We start from the raw sequence: 17,812 nt of genomic DNA, 5'->3' as shown, positions 1-17,812 counted from the left end.
GCAAAAATTGTCCACAAACATGTGACTAACGTCTACTCGTATTTTTTCATTTTAAGTTGATTTTGACCACTTTCTTTCTTCAGATGGCTTTCTCGACAAAACTTGCAAGTAAAAATTTTTCCTTGAAGTTATTTTTGAATTTCAGTAAATCTTCTCTTAAATTTCTTCTTTTTGAAATTAACTCTTTCTTCTTTTTCTTCATCATCTGTATAGTTTTTGTCTGAATTTTAATTTAAAAAAAATAATGTATCTTTTCTCTTGACTTGATTATATGAATTCAAGTCCAGTTTTCTTCACCCATTTCCTTGTTTTTTTTTTAATCATTCCTGTCACGTAAGCCCCTGTGAATATAACAGCTGTGAGATAAAGCTGTGAAATTCGTTTGCCGGTTCATAAATATCATCCGGAAATTAAAATCAGGCTTTAAATAGTATTGTTAATTGGATGAGTTTAATTTAAAACTTTTTTCCAATTGATAAGCTTCATATTCATTTTCTGGCACATATATATATTTTTGTCATCAGACAAGTATTTTTCGATCGACAGCTGTGAAGATCCTAATAACTTGTACTTCTTTAGAAGAACGAGGAGGTGCAGTGGCATATCTCTCTTGGTCATACAATTTTCGAGTTGCACTTTACTTGAAGTGTTTATAGTTAAAATATTTTGTAATTCAATTGTTTACCCACAGACAAAGTTGTGAGATAGAAAAACAGGCCTGATAGGCAAAATAGGTATCGCAGGTTATGAATAACGGTTTAAATGAAATTGCATTTTAGTCATTAGTCGTTAGTCGTTTTAGTCGTTCGTAAGTCAATTTAAGGTATGTTAATTTCCGTTGAGTAGCATTGTCGTAATTCTTATATTCAACTAAAGATTGTAATAGGGCCGACACCCCAAACGCATTACAAGAGTTCTACAGTTAGTAACACATATATAACATGGTTATAAATTAATTGAATAAAACTAATTCCATACCTAAAAGTTAAAGAAGACATAGTTCTACCTGACTACGAGCCTGAAGAAATTGAGTCAGCAGTGGAGGATGAAAAGTATGCATGCTCACATAAGAAAACTGTTATTACAATTTTTATAATTGTAATTCATATAACTATTTGATACCTAAATTTAAATTATAGGTGACATCAAACTGCCAGAAAATGAAGTCTCTTTCCAAGAAAAAGAAGGATGTAAATCTGATGTGCCTGGTAAGAGAAAAAAAAAGCCGAAGTAAAAAAAAACATTAATAATTAGTTTAAAACAAAAACTAAGAAGATAATGAAAAGGAAGAAAAAAATTTAAGAAATGAAAAGGAAAAATAAAATGTCAATAATAAAACATCTAAAATAAACTTAATTGTGTTATTACAATTTAATTTTATGACTTACAGATGTTGATGCAGCCTATGCAGCCGACATAGATGAAATTAAAGCTCAAGCTCCAAAAAGAAAGAATAACATGAAAAAAGAAAGACTTAAAGCGGGCGAAGAAAGAACAAGAAATAAACGATAAAAAGTTGAAATTGAATCAAAAAGTTTTCAGTCTTTCCAATTATCTAACTGAAAAAAAAACAGACATTAGAAACATGAATGAAATATACAAATATACTTATCAGTGTGACGTTTAAGTAAACTTATGAAAAAAATTACCTTAGGGCAAAATCCTTTACTTAACAAGCAAAATTTAACTTTCAGGTGTGGTGAAGAACATCCAGCCTTGACCATATGCCCTAGTAAGTATTAATATTGATTTAATAAATGGTTATTTAAAAAAATATATAATTAATGCTTTAATACTTACAGAGGCAGAGTTATTGGAGGACTCCCTTTCTGATCATGACTATCCAGACTCAGATAGTCCATTTCTCACAATTCCACGAAACAAGAAATAAGAATGGCCTAATACAATACAATATACAATACAATATGTTAATACTTTAGTGAATAATACATAATTCCGGTGAGCAGACGACGTCAGACTCTGTTGAAATTGAATCAAACAGTTTTCAGACTTTCAGTCTTTCCAAATTCTAAATTTATCTAACTGAAAAAAAACAGACATCAAAAACATTGAAATGTTCAAGTATAGTTATCTGTGTGACTTGTAAGTTATATTTATGAAAAAACATTACCTTGGGGCAGAATCCTTTACTTAACAAGCAAAATTTAACTTTCAGGTTTGGTGAAAAACATCCAGCCTTGACCATATGCCCTAGTAAGTATAAATATTGATTTAATAAATGGTTATTTAAAAAAATATATAATTAATGCTTTAATACTTACAGAGGCAGAGTTATTGGAGGACTCCCTTTCTGATCATGACTATCCAGACTCAGATAGTCCATTTCTCACAATTCCACGAAACAAGGAAAAAGAATGGCCTAATACAATACAATATACAATACAATATGTTAATACATTAAATGAACAATACATAATTCCTTACCTAAAATTTAAAGAAGACACTGTTTGATTGTTTTACCGACTACGATCCTGAAGACCAAGAAGTAGAAGTGGAGGACGAGGAGCCTGATGGTTCACGTAAAAATAAACCGTTATTAAACTTGTACTTTCAATGAAATAAAACTAATTAATACCTTATTTTTAATTAAAGCTGAAATCATACTGCCAGGTAATGAGAGAGAAAAAAGGACGACAGCGATTCTGGTAAGTAAAATGCCTATGTGCAAACACCTTAATTGGCGACAAGGTGAAGTCATCATTTCCCCCATCGTTAGTATACAGGCAATTATTTAGATAATGGAATCAAAATTTTGTTCGAACTTCCCGATGTAGTTGAGATGCAGTGACGGGCAAGTGGAAAACGCTATAAATTCTGCACTGGATCGTGAAAGATATTTCCGTCGATGTCGCGATGGAACAAAGAAGGAAACTATGTGCTGTTGATTCAATGTTGACTTGGTGATGGAGTGTCATTTTTAGGGGGTGACGTTGTCCTGACAAAAATCCAAACAAAGAGGACACATTCAGAAAACATCCTATCACTATATCCCCAGTTTTATTGATTGAAATAAATTCTCCTCTCGAAATTTTTTTTTCCTATTGAGGTATTATAGGCCCGGTCAAATTGATTTTTGGTTAATTAAAATTTCTTTCGCCTCTGCCAAAAATCCCAGCAGCGAAAAAAGTTATGTCTCTGGCGCCATTGGCGTTCGGTTCGTTCGTTCATGACGAATACCTGTTTGTGCAGATACTGAGGAACTCTTGGAGAGAGGCGCTTGTGGAGACGATTCTCTCAATTATCGGACAATGAAAAGAAAGCGTTCAAAAGCTTCAAAGGAAAATGAGACTGATGGAAACGCAAATGGGATGGATGGAAAAAAGAAAAAGGAATGATAACTGTCGATATATGTTTTTTTTACCTATCCCAAGCATGTCCTACCCTTTAAGCCTTGGATGATTAAGTTATGTGATGTTGTGGATCACACCACGAAAGGATATGAGAGTAGAATTAAGTAGAAATAAGAAGAAATAAGAAGATTAAAAAATATACATTTCCGCTAACAATTCTTGCAAGGCATAGCTAGCTGTTTTATAGTTGGAGGTTTGCTTTGAGTTAGAGGGAGCTTTGAATTATCAAAGCATCTAAGCTGCCCTCTCGGCTTGGCGTATCGCAAAGAAGTGGAAACTTTGCTAGACTTGGTGAGTCTACCTGCCTCCGCCTGAACCCTCTATCGGCTGGTATAAGAAACAAAACATAAAATACTTAATGACATCTAGTGGTCGTGATTGAATTTAGGTTAAGGGTAAGTCCGAGAGATTTGAGGTTCATAGCAGTGGTTAGCTACGGGAACGTTTTACGCATCAAATCGCCGGGAATATTCCGCAATTTCGATATTGTAATTACCAATAAAGGAGGGTAGACCTTCATAGTGTGGGAGCTCAGCAACAAAAAAATGATGATAATTAAGCAAAAGGTTTCAGGCTGGAATATGGTTAGAGAAAGAGGGATGAGACACAAGAAAAGCCACGTCTGTCTACTCGCCGGGGCGTTCAAGCGTGATTGGATCCCGAGGTCAGCGGGAACCGTAAAAAAATCAACTTTGTTTAGCAAGCCCAAATTATCTCTAGGAAGCAAGCTAACATTATGTTGATCAATAATCCCGCATGACAGACGTCAACTTACGGGACTATAATACCAACAGATCATCTTAAAAATTAATAAAACCATAATTTTTTTCAACTTTGTTTAGAAAATAAAATTTTTACATTAAAATTGTTCCCAAGAGGTAACGGTATTTGTCACTCCTGCCAGTCACTTTCAGTTGACCACTTCCTTTATATCCCGTTTTTTGCTTTCTGGTTTTAATCTTTAATTCTTGTTTAGTGGAATCGTAATGAGGGTGGAATACACTTTTGGGACATTTACAAACACCTTATTTCTCTCTCTTCCTCCTATTCTGGCACTTATACTTCCTCCTTATAATAATTTATATCATTTCCTGGTAATCCTCTTACCAACTTCGTCCTCATCATCTACAGAGACTTCGTCCTCTTAAAAATCAGCTTCGTCCTCATTATCTGCAGAAAGTTCTCATCATCACAAAAAATTGGTCCCTAAAAATTAATTTGTCGCAGTTTTTCATCTAAGACAAGACAATTCACAATGTAATACCTTTATGTATTATGTAACCAAAATCTTTTTTCCCCACCTTTGTCTTAACATTTAGAATGGAATTCTTTAATTTAGTATTCTTGTCCTTGCAACCTTAATTCAAGGTTGTCATGCTTAACCATAAATCAACATTTTATTTATCATAGAAACTGACTCTATTTTTATTGGTATACCTTCAATTATCACCTGGATTCAATAAGTCTGGATTTACATTAATTTTTGTTTACATTTTACCCACTAACATTTCGATTTTGAAAGGGAACACAAGTGGTTGCTATAGGCTCCTCCAACATCGATGCTGTCAGGAATTTCTTATAGACTGGGTTGTTCAGCTGAAAATTTTTATGAAACTTTCTCTTTTAGCCTTCTTTTTTTCATGGCTTCTTTCTTCCGTTTGAAAATAATTCCCTCCTATTTTGCATCATCTACTCCATAGTGAGACTTCGTCCTCTTCATCTACAGAGACTTTGTCCTCTTTATCTACAGAGACTTTGTCCTATTCAGCTACAGAGACTTTGTCCTCTTCATATACAGAGACTTTCGTCCTCATCATCTACAGAGACGCTGCGTCCTCTTCATTTACAAAAGTTTCACCCTGTTGATATAACAGCAGGATTGGGGCGAAATAATAAAAATCGATATCAAATGCTTTTCTATTTTTATACAAGCCATTATAACTCGTTTGTTTTGAGAATATGCTCTCGCGTTTCAACGAGTTCTGATTTCATGGAGTGAAAGTACATCAGGAAATGTGGTCCACGATTAACGTAAAAATAATGACATCAATTCGCAAAATTGTCGATACGTAATACGATACGACACGTAATTTTGCTGACAATCACGTCATAGAAATATGAGGAATCAAACAAATCAAATTGAAAGAAATAAGTATAACGCGTAAAGATGTGTGACATTGTGAATCTTTGTTATATAATATATGAGGTCAAAAAGTAAATTTCTATACGGAAAAAAATGCAGAGGAAAAAAGATTTAAAACAAGCCAAGAGAATGGAGAAACAAGAGAGCAAGAATACAGAAGAAAATGAGGTAGTCGCACATGATGAAGAACTTGAAAAAACAAATTTTGCGATAAAATGAACGAATCTTGCTTTGCCACAGATGGGAAACCACCTTCTAGTGTGAAATGTAAACAAGAAAGTTTTTAAAATTATTCAATACATTGTTTTTTGTAAAGAAACAAAGCTAAATCAACGTTTGGAAGAATGGGCTAAGCTAAGCCTATGAGCAGTGGACAAATCAGGTCACCAGATCTCTTCACCATCGGAAACCGCAAAAATACGACGAAAGATTTATAAAGATGGAGAATGCACAGAAAAGGATAAAATACTAAAAAGAAAGCACAGAAGACGTTGTCAATTCAAGTAGCAATAAAAATGATAATGGTTAGGATACCCTCTGGCCAGTCACGTACGACTCCTACACAAGAGTCGGAACATGAAAATGCGACTCACAAAGCAATCTACGGAGTTGATGCAATAATTTTTTTTAAAGATGAATTGCATTAAAATTTTTTGCCCAATCGACCCTACCAACGAACATTGATTCGATAGAATCTTTTCAAGAGGATGGCAAACTTATTTTCAGGCCAATAACCTCCAGAAAATATAGCCAATACCCAGGCTAAAAACAAAAGCTTTCAAAAGAAGTAACCAGAGAAAAATTAAGTTTATTTTTCTTTTTTTTTTTTGCTTTCATTGAATATGTCATTCAATCATTAACTTTTCTTACAACTCCAAGCGGGGAATTTTTGTTTACATAAATCACGATAACAAATTGGAGTAGCGACCATTTCCCCTTTGAATAATATCCTCCCACCCCCTTGTTTTCTCCAGTAGCCTGACAAATAAATATATAATAACAGGATTTGTCAATTTATTGTCAATTTATTGTCAATCCTATAAAATTATAGTTATGGGAGCTTATTTGGCCCGAAAAGATTACAGGAGAGGCCGTCCATAAATGACGTAAGCCAAATTTTTGTACCCCCTCCCACTTGTAACCCCTTTCCACAAAAGATAACCCCTCTTACATTCCAAAGCATTTGGAGACCCAAAAAAATTTTTTTTTTGCTGTTTATTATTTCATTAATCAAGATAAACACTAATTGGAGTTAAGGGCAATAAAATCTCAAATCAACTTCTTCCTGCCATATCTCAGAAAAAATGATCTTTTACGTTCAGATAAAATTTTCTTCATCCATTCATTCGGCATCTTTTTGTATTCATCACTAGAAATTATGGCCATCATCACCAATTTATGAAGTGCTGCGATTCTGACTGGTCTGACTCGAGTGAGAATTTCGAAAAGCAATCGCAATCATTTGGACACTTCATTTTTGAATAGAATTTTTAAAAAATAAATAAATTGACCAATACATTTCTTCAATATTTGGCAGAAGGGAGCTATATGTGCCACTACTTACCATAAAACAATAAAATTATTCAGTGAAAACATAGTAATATTTTGCCATATTTACATTTTTTTAGTTGTGAGACTCTTACGCGAGGAGTTACATGAAAGAGTGTGAACAGCCGTTTCAGGCAAATCAATGGAAATAAAAGCCATCTACATTAAACTTGCCTTTAATTGCAGATGATGGCGATCCACAAGTTGAATATGATAGTCACAGAGGGAAGCTCAGGACGAAGATAAAGTCTGTGAGGTGAGAGAGGATATTGTTTATATTCATTTGTGTCAATGACAAAGATATGAATAAATGTTAATTTTTGATAAAGGTGTCCGCGAGAAAGATAGAGGCAAGTATGAAGATGAGTTCAAGGAGGAAATCGAACAATGTCTAGGTGTTTCTGAAGAATTCAGAATGGTAAAGAGTAAAATGAACATCGTGTTAGACAAAAGCTGAATTTAGTTACTTATAGATGGCAATCTGGCTGACATTGATGAGGTGAAATGAAAAAAAAACATACGGAGAAAAAAGGATATAAAACGAGAAAAGAAAATGGAGAAACAAGAGCTTAAGGAAAATTAAGAAGAAAATGCAGACGGTAATGGAAATAATAAATGGATAACGTTTCCAAAAAAAGGGGGACTCGTGCACTGACAGTACTACTCACTTGTGGACTAATGTTACTGAAAATCACGTCTCTTATCCAATTGGAAGATGACGGAATTTCTATCTTGGACGTAAGGGTCTCGTGGCGAAACTTACTGGACTGCATGGACATTTGATAGATTAAGGGATTTGTCTAGACGACAGTTAATTAATTTGGGGAATCTTGCTGATGTTGATGAAAAAAGGACAATAAAGCAGAGAAAAAAGAATTTGAAAAAAGCAAAAAAAAAGAGAAACAGGAGAAAATGCAGAAAAGATATAACAAAAGTTGTGGACTGACATTACTTGAAAAGTACCGTCTTACTCACCAAAAAATGAAAGTGCGATTGAAATATGACGAAATCTTATTCTTGGTGTTAAGGACTCAGGAGAACCTATCGGTCAGCACGGAAACGTGGTGTCCGTTTGAAAGACACTAAAGGAGAAGTACACATCTATTATGCATGATGCTAGTATACTTCAATCAATGTAATCCCTTATCGAAAATTGTTTTTTGTTTCATTACATAGCGGCGTGCTGAAAATATCCCTGCGTCTGTTTTGGTACTTATAAATTCTGAAAGTGAAGTTCAAAAACCTCAAATGGATCTTCCAGAAGAAGCCGTTCCTGATGAGGAAAGTAAGGATGGTGAATTGAAAGGTAAGTTTACCTGTAAGAATGAAGTAAATAAAAATTAATGTCATTTTTTTAATAAGGGGAAGACGCAGACCCCCAAAGGAAGAAAAAAAGCCTACAAGATGAGAAAGACTAAGTTCGTCACGCCTACGATGCAAAGCCAGAAGGCTCGTGTCATTGTCTAATTCCTTTTTTTGTGTTTCATTTACTTCGATTCAAATTCTTTCCTCCTGAGTTGGCCCGTCGGAATTTTCTAATATGTGTACAACTTTTATGTGGTAAAGTAAGTGAAAATCATGATTTTCTACAAAAGGAGATTATGTTCCTTCTTCATCGAGAATTATGATCGAATAATTATACAAGCCCTTCCCAGATCTCTAACCTGCATTGAGCTGCATAAGTCACTGTTTCCTAATGCGTTTATAGTTTGTTTGGTGCTAGTTGGGAAGACATAACGTTTCATTTGAATTTTGTTTTACGAAATTCGTCGATAGTGGACTTAGTCTCTGTAGATGATGAGGACGAAGTCTCTGTAGAAGAAGAGGGTGAAATCTGCAGATGAAGAGGACGAAGTCTCTGTAGATGATGAGGACGAAGTCGCATGACGGTTTGTCAGGAAATGACGTAGATGATTTGGGCAAAGTTTCAGTGCCAGAAGAGAAAGAAGTGATAGAAACTGAAGACACCTATCAAGGAATCGAATTTGGTATTTTTAACTTCAAACACCTCCAAATAGTAATTTCTTTTAATAAATTATTTGAATTAGCAGACGAAGAGAGAAAAGAGGAAGAAGGTTTAAATTAATAAACGAAAAAAGGCCAAAAAAGCTAGAGAGGACAGAGTCGAAAAAAGCAAGTCCAGCCAAAAATTCTGGAGAATTCAATGTCAGAAAGCTAAGGGAACAATAAATTTATTCTTATTGTACAGTAACAGAATCCAAGAATTCCGAAACCGGAAAACCAAGAAAACAGTTTTCTTTAAGAAAGTAGAGTAAATCAGACCTATAGTGGACAGTTTTATTTTTCCCGTTTTATTCCAACTCTCTAATGCACATATGTGTTTATTTTTTTACTTAATTGCGCTAAATTGTTATTCCTATATCACCCCCTGAATACTTTCAGTTCTGTAGTTTAATAGTTATCAAAGTGATCGGGAAGTCAATTTTTTGTAGGTTTTGGGTCCGGTCTGGGTAAAAAATGACAGGCTCCTGTACAGAGTTAACAGAAATCGCAAAATGAACTCATACAGTGGGAGCCAGTGGACATACTTGGAGACAGTCGCAAGCCTGGGGTTAGTTAAGCGATGGCCTACCTACCTACCTACTTAACTTCTAGGCCGGCTTTCGAGCTATATGCCCCTTAGTGTAACTTTTTACACGTAATCCCCTTCTTTAAACCTGGCCGGTACACAGCACATCTAGCGGTCAGATAATGCTTGAATGGATATTTACTTGTAAATATATACCCTTGCTGGAAACTTGACCGCTTGTCAAACCGCAAATCACTCTTGCCGCTCCCACTCGACGATTTCTCCAGCCGAGGAGAGGCTGTCGGGTGCGGATGAGCAAGTCCAGGTTCGCGCTTGGGCTCCATCAGAGAGGCCATTGGGACGCTGGGGGGATAAGATGCAAATCCACTTCCCACGGATGGCATTGATCCATCTCGTGGAATGGAAGACATGTCCCGCAACGAGGCAGCAGAAACAGCCGGTGAAGCAGAAGCCGAAACTGCGGACGGGTCCACCATCTCCTGTTTGATTTTCAAGTTTTGCGGGTCGCTCTGTTCGGGCATGTCACGCGGGGCCGACATGGGCAACGGGTTCAGGTTCAACCGTCCCAATGCAGGAGCAATAGTCGGATGATTAGCTGTCGTCGTAGGGGCGGCCGAGGCCATCGAATAAGGGACCGCGTCGACCATAACTGAGGTGGATTCCAGCGGAGCGTAGGGTCGAATGAAGCCGGAATGAGCCGGCGGCACCATGACAGGCGACGAGTGCAGATCAGACCCTGGCGGGCCGCTGCTATTGGCATCCCTGAGGGCTCCGTTGGCACTGTCGATCGACATGTCCAGTGGAGGTGGGAAAGACGAGGACGACGTGGTAGGTGACGGAAGTTCGGGCGAGGAAGGGCCACCGAAACCCGAAGAGAGCGACATGTCTTCTTTGCCCAGCCAGGCCGGCGTGAGTATCTTGTTGCCCCCATAAATAGCCCCATGAGTCACTGCCTTGTCTTGCAATAAAGTGGGCGACAACAGCGCTGCCGGACGACTTTTCATATCTTCGTTCGCTGTCGAACCGGTGGTGGCCGGGTTGAAATCCGGTTCCAGTTTGACCATGGGTGGCAGATCCTCGGATTGGTTGGGTTTCATGGCCTCGAAGCTTCCTGGGCGAGGGCCAGCCAATGTGAGTAGGGGACTAGGAGAGTCGCTCCTCTCCTTTTCGTCTGGTGCCCCATCGCTGGATGCCACTCCATTGGCTAGCATGGCACTGGTAGCTGAGGCAGAAATGGCGGAAGAAGCGTTTTTCAAAGTAGCAATAGGATTGGCGGACGAGGACTCGTTGGGTGCAACCACTTGCTCGGCAATGGCTGGCGCATTTGCATCGGTGCTCTTGCTGGCCGGCATTTCTGGAGATGAGGTTCGGGAGCCACCGCCAGCGGATCCAGAACCAGCGCTACGAGCTTCGCTCAGTTCGAGATCTTGATCGACTTCACCGTCCAATCCATTCATGCATAGCCTACTCTATATAGGAAGCCGAAAGGTTTGGCCTTTTTTTGGAAGCCAATTTGGGTTCCCTTCCTCTTATTTGGCTCCGCCCAAAGTGGACCCACGGGAGCCAATTTATCGTCTAGTGGCGATATTTGAAAACACGGATTTGTTTACGTTTCTATCGATATGATTTCATTCGCGAAGGAATGGAATCAGATTGAAAGATGGAGGCTACGAAGGGCCATTCACTAAACAATAATGTACACCGTTCCATGTAACAGTGTCATGAAATCCCTCACGGCAACATATTAATGGAGCCTTCATAAATTACAGGGTAATCTCCCCAAACCATAACATTCGAAATTTCGGAGGGCGTGTCATTATTTCGCTCACCAGATGGCCCCCCTGGGTCCACTTGGAAGATGCGAAATCGGAGGAAAGGTGAGCAAAGTAGGCTTCACTTTTCCAACACGCGAGAGATATCCTTCCTTTCGGCTTCCTATATAGAGTAGGCTATGATTCATGCCATTATCCTCCAGTGAGCTGCTTTCGCTCGAGACGCTCTCGGACGGACTCTGTGGCAAAATGATTTGGAAAATCAAATCATTTGTTTAAATTTTAAACCAATAAGTAGCGAGAGGCTCAATCGATAGACTCACCTTAGAATTGGCGTCGTTCTTCTTCTTCTTCTGGCGGGGTTGGCCACGCTCATCTTCGTTGCCGTTGCCGGCCTGCTCGCCATCTGGGCCAGGCACTTCACCACCGATTCCCCCACCAGCAGTGTCCCCACCAGCTCCTCCTCTTCCGTGGCGTGACTGGCGTCTCTTGTGCCCTTTGCTCGGACTTCCCACCATCAACTTGGCTTTGTTGCCGTTATTGCCTTTATCCTGTGACAAGAGTCAATCAATTCAATGAAGACAATCAAGAAGCCAACGCGAATTAAAAAAAGTGAGGAAGATGACGCACCTTCTCATGCACGACCGAAGAAGACGATGACGAACAGTTGCTGGCCGAGCTGGGCGACTTGCGGTGACTTCGCTGCTCGTTGCTCTACGGTTCCGGGCTGTTGTTACAGCTGTCTTGTTTGGGTCGATTCCGCGCGTTCTGTACCCCCATACTTATCGCAAAAGACGACAGAGAAGGAAAAAATGAAAAGGAAAGAAAACAGTTCAAGCAGGCTTGTTCGGTCTACATCAGACAACTGAAGTACAGTAAGTATACCAATTTCGTGCGTGTTCGTGTGCGAACACGGCCCTAGCCCTACACTTCTTCATCGTCAGGATTTTGGACGGGGCGAAACATGTACGGCGGCTCTGAGCAAACCTCACTCTCGCTGACCTGTCATCGACAAAGAAATTAACAAGATTGAAAAAAATATGCAGAGAGAGATGGGATAAATAGGATTGTACCTGATGCGCTTGTTGAGTAGTTTTTAACAGGGGAAACTCGCCCGCTTCCGGTTCCGGCACTGCTCTACCAGCCACACGGGATGATGTTTTAGAAGTAGAAGCCACTATTTCACAGACACTAATAGTTCCATTCGAAGTCATTCTTCTGATTCCCAATCTGATCTCAATCAGTATCTTCGAATTTTTTCTATTTTTTGGTCCGAGGGTTTTCACGACCTTTAACTTCACGTGAAGTGGCCAATCCTACATCCACTCACTGAATTTCCGCTTTAGTCACTTTTGAATTATTTTTTTTTTAAATAATCTTTTATTTAACCGATATTTATACTTATTAGGTCGTTCGGATTAAACTTTGAAATTGGTTATTTGGTTAGCCTTTGTAAACTTTTTTGTATCAACTTTAACAGCTGACGTCGTCTGCTCAGTCTTCCCGGCAAAACGGAAGGCAACGCCGTTGCCAGATGATTTTTTTTTTCAACTGTCACCAATTAAACAAAATACCGATGTTTCATTATCAATTTTGCTGGATAACTGTTAAAAATTCACCGATCTTCGAGCTAAACGAAAGCCTTCTTCATAAAATTTTACCGCAGCCAGAGAACTAGACAATCCATTTCTCTCCTTTGAACGAGAAAGTAAAGAAGAAGAATTTCAGCTGGATTACTACAGTAAGTAATACATATACAAATGAATCTACCTAATTGATAATTACATACCTAAAATTTAAAGAAGATAGGATAATACCAGACTACGATCCTGAAGTGGAGGATTTGGAACCTGAACACTCACGTAGGAAAACTGTTATTAAAATGTTATTATTTCAATTAATATAACTATTTAATACCTGATTATAAATTATAGGTGACGCCAAGTTGCCAGAATTTGAGAAAACAGGCTGTGTCCAAGAAGAAAAAGAGTGCCAATCTCATTTGTCTGGTAAGAGAAAAAAAAGCCGAAGTGAAAAAAAGCCAAACAAACATTAATTAGTTTTAAACTAAAACTAAGAAGAGTGTAAATTAAATTTTTTGAATTTCAGATGGTGATGCAGCTTATGACGCAGATATTGATGAAACATTGATGAAACACATTGTGAAACATCTAATTTTGTAAGAAACCCCTGCATAAAACTCGAAGAAGGAACCTGAGGTGGAAAATGTCATTGGCTCTACGACATATCGTAGGTGGATTGAATTTATGAGGGACCCATCTCGTGTGACAAAGCAAAGAAAACATTTTAAGTTTGCCATAAAAGGTAATGTTTGTATTCATTATGATTTTTTTAAATTGATAGTTTCGAGTACCTCACGAAATTCATTAGCGTCAAATCGTCGGGCTCGTACTGCTTTCTCACATTCCAGGTGAAACATTTTTCTTGGTGTTTTGAAATTTAATCTATTTTTTTTAGTTAATTTCATTTTTGTTTTAATAAAAATGAATTTTTCATCCTATATTTGGTCGTGGAATTTCGTTTCGAACTGGTCCGAGAGATTATTGAATTGACGACTGTTTGATTTTCCCATCCAATCAATCCCCCCCCCCCTCACTCCACCATTGCGGTGCGAGCGTTACTCATTCTCTCAATTCCCACGATTGGGAGGTGCTGCGGGGGGGTTGTTTATGGTGGGAGTAGTGGGTGGAAGACTCTTTCTTGGAAGACTGCGACTGGAAGACGTTTTTGTCTTCTCAATTCCCACGATTGTGAGGTGCTGCGGGGGTGTTTTATGGTGGGAGTAGTGGGTGAAAGACTGTTCTTCGAAGGCTGCGACTATGTTTACCAGCTTCAGTTAGTTTTGCCTTCATGAAGAGTTGTCGTGGTGGAGACAAGTCTTCTGGATAATTTTTTCTCAAATTTTATTTTTTTCTTGTGTCTTTTTTTGTTGTGGTTTAGTGAAAAAATGAGCTAAAGCATGAGTAATTCAATGTAGCAACCAAAGAAACAAATTTTATATTTTGGTATGTATCTCGGGCTGAAAAGTAGGGGTAAGAACGAAACTTGCTTAAAAGCATCTAGTGTAGGTACAGTATAATGGAAGAGTAACAAGGTAGAAGGAAGATTTCATAATTTGGTTCTTTAGAAGGAAAGGTCATCCTTGGTGGAAGCTAATTACGAGAAACTGCTTTAAACGGATTTCATCCAGATTTTCTACTATCACGTCCTTCATCTTTTTTTGAAAAAGTTGGCCGTTTGTAATTTGTGGCAGGCTTCAATGTTTGACGCCAGGTGGCTGACGCCAAACTTCAAAATTGAGTAGTTGTTTTGATTTTTAGCGCCACTTTTCAAAGAAAAACAGTAGCTGCTCAAATTGGTCAAACGGTCAGTTGCTCGTTGGCGCCTTGGCGGTTGCTGGCTTGGTGCTGCAAGTTGCAAGGCAAACAGCGTCTTCAACATTTTTTAACACATTCCTTTATCGTGTAAAATTACACGTGTTTTTACAATAGTCGTTCTAAAAACCCCTCGTATACCGTAGAAATAAGGTAGAAACAATGGTAAAAGAACAGTATCGAGAAACTGATGTGATCAGAAAGATGTAAGATTCTTTTTCCTTAAAATAAAATAAAGTTAAGGACTAATTGTCCATAATCATTAATAATCACTGTATTCATTCTCATTAACAGAGCTAAAATAAGCTTTGGAATTGAGAGCCCCCATGAAATCCAACAACAAGCCCACATTCAAATAGTGAGCGAAAAACTGTATCTGGAGAATTCTTCTGGTAATCAAGATTCTTCCAGAACACCCGTTCAATATGGAATGTTGGACAGGAAAATGGTAAATTATTAGTTTTAAACATTGACATTGCACTGAAATCCTACAATGTGTGTTTTGTTTTCAGGGGATGAGTGTTAAAGATGCGACAGAACGTCTGGGACAGATGATCCGGGACAGAACGTCTAGGATCCGTTTGGTTACGAATTTATGATGGAAAAAATAAAAATTTGCGAAGAAATTTTTTATTAAGAAGAATTTGTGGAATAACAACGAAACAGTTATAAAAATGTGATGATAAAAAAACTTTTATATCGACAATTTCTTGTTTCCTTCATAATTTTTGAGAGTAAGAATCGTTGGAATAAGAGAAAACTTTTTCCATATGTTTTGCATCATTTTGCCATCATCTTTGACTTCCCCTTAGTCTCAACATGACGAATGGAATCCTTTAACTTACTATCCTTGGAAAATCAAGTATCACATTACTTTTTAAATCCTAAATTAACATCATTGCTGCTCATATTTTCAGTATTTTATAGAGAATATTATAACCTATCGTTTCTCCGAGGGCGCACTTGTCCAACCTTGTTGCCAAAAAAAAAAGAAAAGTACGCGGCCACCAAATAGCGCAAAATTGTGGCTTGCCTACTCGAGAACCTCAAGATCGAGCTCGAGCAATTGGAGTATTTTACGTGAAAAACTACCATTAAAATGAAAAAGTATCCGAATTTTGATAAATGCCAAAAAAACATTTGACACAATGGATACTAAACAAAAAAATCACTCTCAATAATGTCAAAATCTGTCTCATATGTCAAAATGTTAAATCTGTTCAAAGTGTTCGAATCAACCGGTTTTTAAAAGCAACTCTGGTTTCCAAAAGCCAACCCAAAACTTATTTGCGCCAACCTATCCCAAGCATGTCCTACCCTTTAAGCCTTGGATGATTAAGTTATGTGATGTTAGGATCACACCACGAAAGGATATGAGAGTAGAATTAAGTAGAAATAAGAAGAAATAAGAAGATTAAAAAATATACATTTCCGCTAACAATTCTTGCAAGGGATAGCTAGCTGTTTTATAGTTGGAGGTTTGCTTTGAGTTAGAGGGAGCTTTGAATTATCAAAGCCTCTAAGCTGCCCTCTCGGCTTGGCGTATCGCAAAGAAGTGGAAACTTTGCTAGACTTGGTGAGTCTACCTGCCTCCGCCTCAACTCTCTATCGGCTGGTATAGGAAACAAAACATAAAATACTTAATGACATCTAGTGGTCGTGATTAAATTTAGGTTAAGGGTAAGTCCGAGAGATTTGAGGTTCATAGCAGTGGTTAGTTACGGGAACGTTTTACGCATCGAATCACCGGGAATATTCCGCAATTTCGATATTGTAATTACCAATAAAAGAGGGTAGACCTTCATAGTCTGGGAGCTCAGCAACAAAAAAATGATTATAATTTCGCAAAAGGTTTCAGGCTGAAATATGGTTAGAGAAAGAGGGATGAGACACAAGAAAAGCCACGTCTGTCTACTCGCCGGGGCGTTCAAGCGTGATTGGATCCCGAGGTCAGCGGGAACCGTAAAAAAATCAACTTTGTTTAGCAAGCCCAAATTATCTCTAGGAAGCAAGCTAACATTATGTTGATCAATAATCCCGCATGACAGACGTCAAATTACGGGACTATAATACCAACAGATCATCTTAAAAATTAATAAAACCGTAATTTTTTTCAACTTTGTTTAGAAAATACAATTTTTACATTAAAATATAGAGAAACATCTGATTTATTATAATCCCAGATTACACACGTCGATATCTGAGTCCTTGGGGCACCAGACGGCGGTGTGTAACGGAATTTCACGTAATTTTACTCCTTTGTGGATACCGGCAACACTGTACACTGTATCCTGGGCGCTTAATTCAAAAAGATATCTACGTGATAGTGTTTATCACGGTGTCAAACCGTTTGTTTTGTTGGGAGCTGCTGTGGGAGCTTATATTGTCTACATATCTCCTTAGCTAATAATATTACCGAGAAATAATATGGTTAAATATGGTGGGAGGTATGGTGGCGACGGTGGGGTAGTCGTAGTCACGCGAGCCTGGAGTTTTTCTTGGTTATTTTTTTCATAGGCTCACATATAAATAATTAGCAATAAAAGCAACATAATTAGGCTAAAATTAATCATCCTCGGAATCAACAGCACTATCATTGTCACTTAAAACATCCTCCACTTCTTCGTCTTCTTTATTTTGGGACACAACGATGTCTTCTCTACTCTCCACCGCGTTCCTTGCGGAAGCCAGCAGAAAGTTTTATCTTTTTAGACCTATAGAAATATGGTTTCACGAAATATGAAGGCCGGTTTAATTTAAGGCCAATACATGAGAGCTTCCAAAAGAAATATGTCGTTTGCTATGTCGTTTGCTTCTATCTATTTTTTTTTTTTTTTTTTTTTTTGTTTCCTTTTTTTAACACTGCATACACGCAACTATTTTCAAATGGTCAAATGAGATACAAATATTTAGGGGATTTCCAAACATGAGCTTTTATTGTATCAACTATATTAACCATTTGTCGCTGTCTATAAGCGTGTCTAGGTTTATATCTTGCAAAATGGCTTGGCCTACGTCTGTATATATCTTGT

General features: G+C 37.8%; 2 protein-coding genes and 2 long non-coding RNA genes across 4 annotated transcripts; 2 read left to right on the top strand and 2 right to left on the bottom strand.

Annotated features, from left to right (window-relative positions):
* Positions 1–1,474: 1,474 nt before the first annotated feature.
* On the bottom strand, positions 1,475–2,522 carry LOC124207014. The gene is made up of 7 exons (XR_006879725.1): positions 2,446–2,522; positions 2,283–2,380; positions 2,132–2,211; positions 1,951–2,043; positions 1,801–1,898; positions 1,650–1,729; positions 1,475–1,559 (listed from the first exon to the last, which is right to left on the bottom strand). It is a non-coding gene; the product is annotated as an uncharacterized LOC124207014 (long non-coding RNA).
* Positions 1,706–2,358, top strand: LOC124207015. The gene is made up of 4 exons (XR_006879726.1): positions 1,706–1,732; positions 1,803–2,103; positions 2,177–2,214; positions 2,285–2,358. It is a non-coding gene; the product is annotated as an uncharacterized LOC124207015 (long non-coding RNA).
* An 8,545-nt stretch (positions 2,523–11,067) lies between the features above and the next one.
* On the bottom strand, positions 11,068–12,116 carry LOC124206999. Its single transcript, XM_046604236.1, has 3 exons — positions 12,016–12,116; positions 11,709–11,936; positions 11,068–11,624 (listed from the first exon to the last, which is right to left on the bottom strand). Exons 2-3 carry the CDS (start codon positions 11,901–11,903, stop codon positions 11,439–11,441), a joined length of 381 nt encoding a protein of 126 aa, XP_046460192.1. The 5' UTR covers positions 11,904–11,936; positions 12,016–12,116; the 3' UTR covers positions 11,068–11,438.
* Positions 12,117–14,712: 2,596 nt separating this feature from the next.
* On the top strand, positions 14,713–15,769 carry LOC124207066 (DNA-directed RNA polymerase III subunit RPC1-like). Its single transcript, XM_046604328.1, has 3 exons — positions 14,713–14,986; positions 15,075–15,228; positions 15,293–15,769. The coding sequence occupies exons 1-3, from the start codon at positions 14,943–14,945 to the stop codon at positions 15,377–15,379; spliced, it is 285 nt and encodes a 94-aa protein (XP_046460284.1). The 5' UTR covers positions 14,713–14,942; the 3' UTR covers positions 15,380–15,769.
* Positions 15,770–17,812: the final 2,043 nt, after the last annotated feature.

The sequence above is a fragment of the Daphnia pulex genome, chromosome 11 (assembly GCF_021134715.1).
Source record: "Daphnia pulex isolate KAP4 chromosome 11, ASM2113471v1".
Lineage (NCBI taxonomy): Eukaryota > Metazoa > Arthropoda > Branchiopoda > Diplostraca > Daphniidae > Daphnia > Daphnia pulex.
Note: the sequence above shows the minus strand (reverse complement) of the source record. Positions and strands in the feature narration are given on the sequence as shown.

Bases quoted from the DNA above. Each gene is read 5' to 3' on its own strand.
- LOC124206999 (XM_046604236.1), bottom strand. From the start codon at position 11,903: ATGGTGGGAAGTCCGAGCAAAGGGCACAAGAGACGCCAGTCACGCCAC. The intron at 11,625-11,708 runs GTGAGTCTATCG...ATTTTGCCACAG, and splicing joins AGAACGACGCCAATTCTAAG to AGTCCGTCCGAGAGCGTCTC.
- LOC124207066 (XM_046604328.1), top strand. From the start codon at position 14,943: ATGGTAAAAGAACAGTATCGAGAAACTGATGTGATCAGAAAGAT. The intron at 14,987-15,074 runs GTAAGATTCTTT...TCTCATTAACAG, and splicing joins ACTGATGTGATCAGAAAGAT to AGCTAAAATAAGCTTTGGAA. The intron at 15,229-15,292 runs GTAAATTATTAG...TTTTGTTTTCAG, and splicing joins GAATGTTGGACAGGAAAATG to GGGATGAGTGTTAAAGATGC.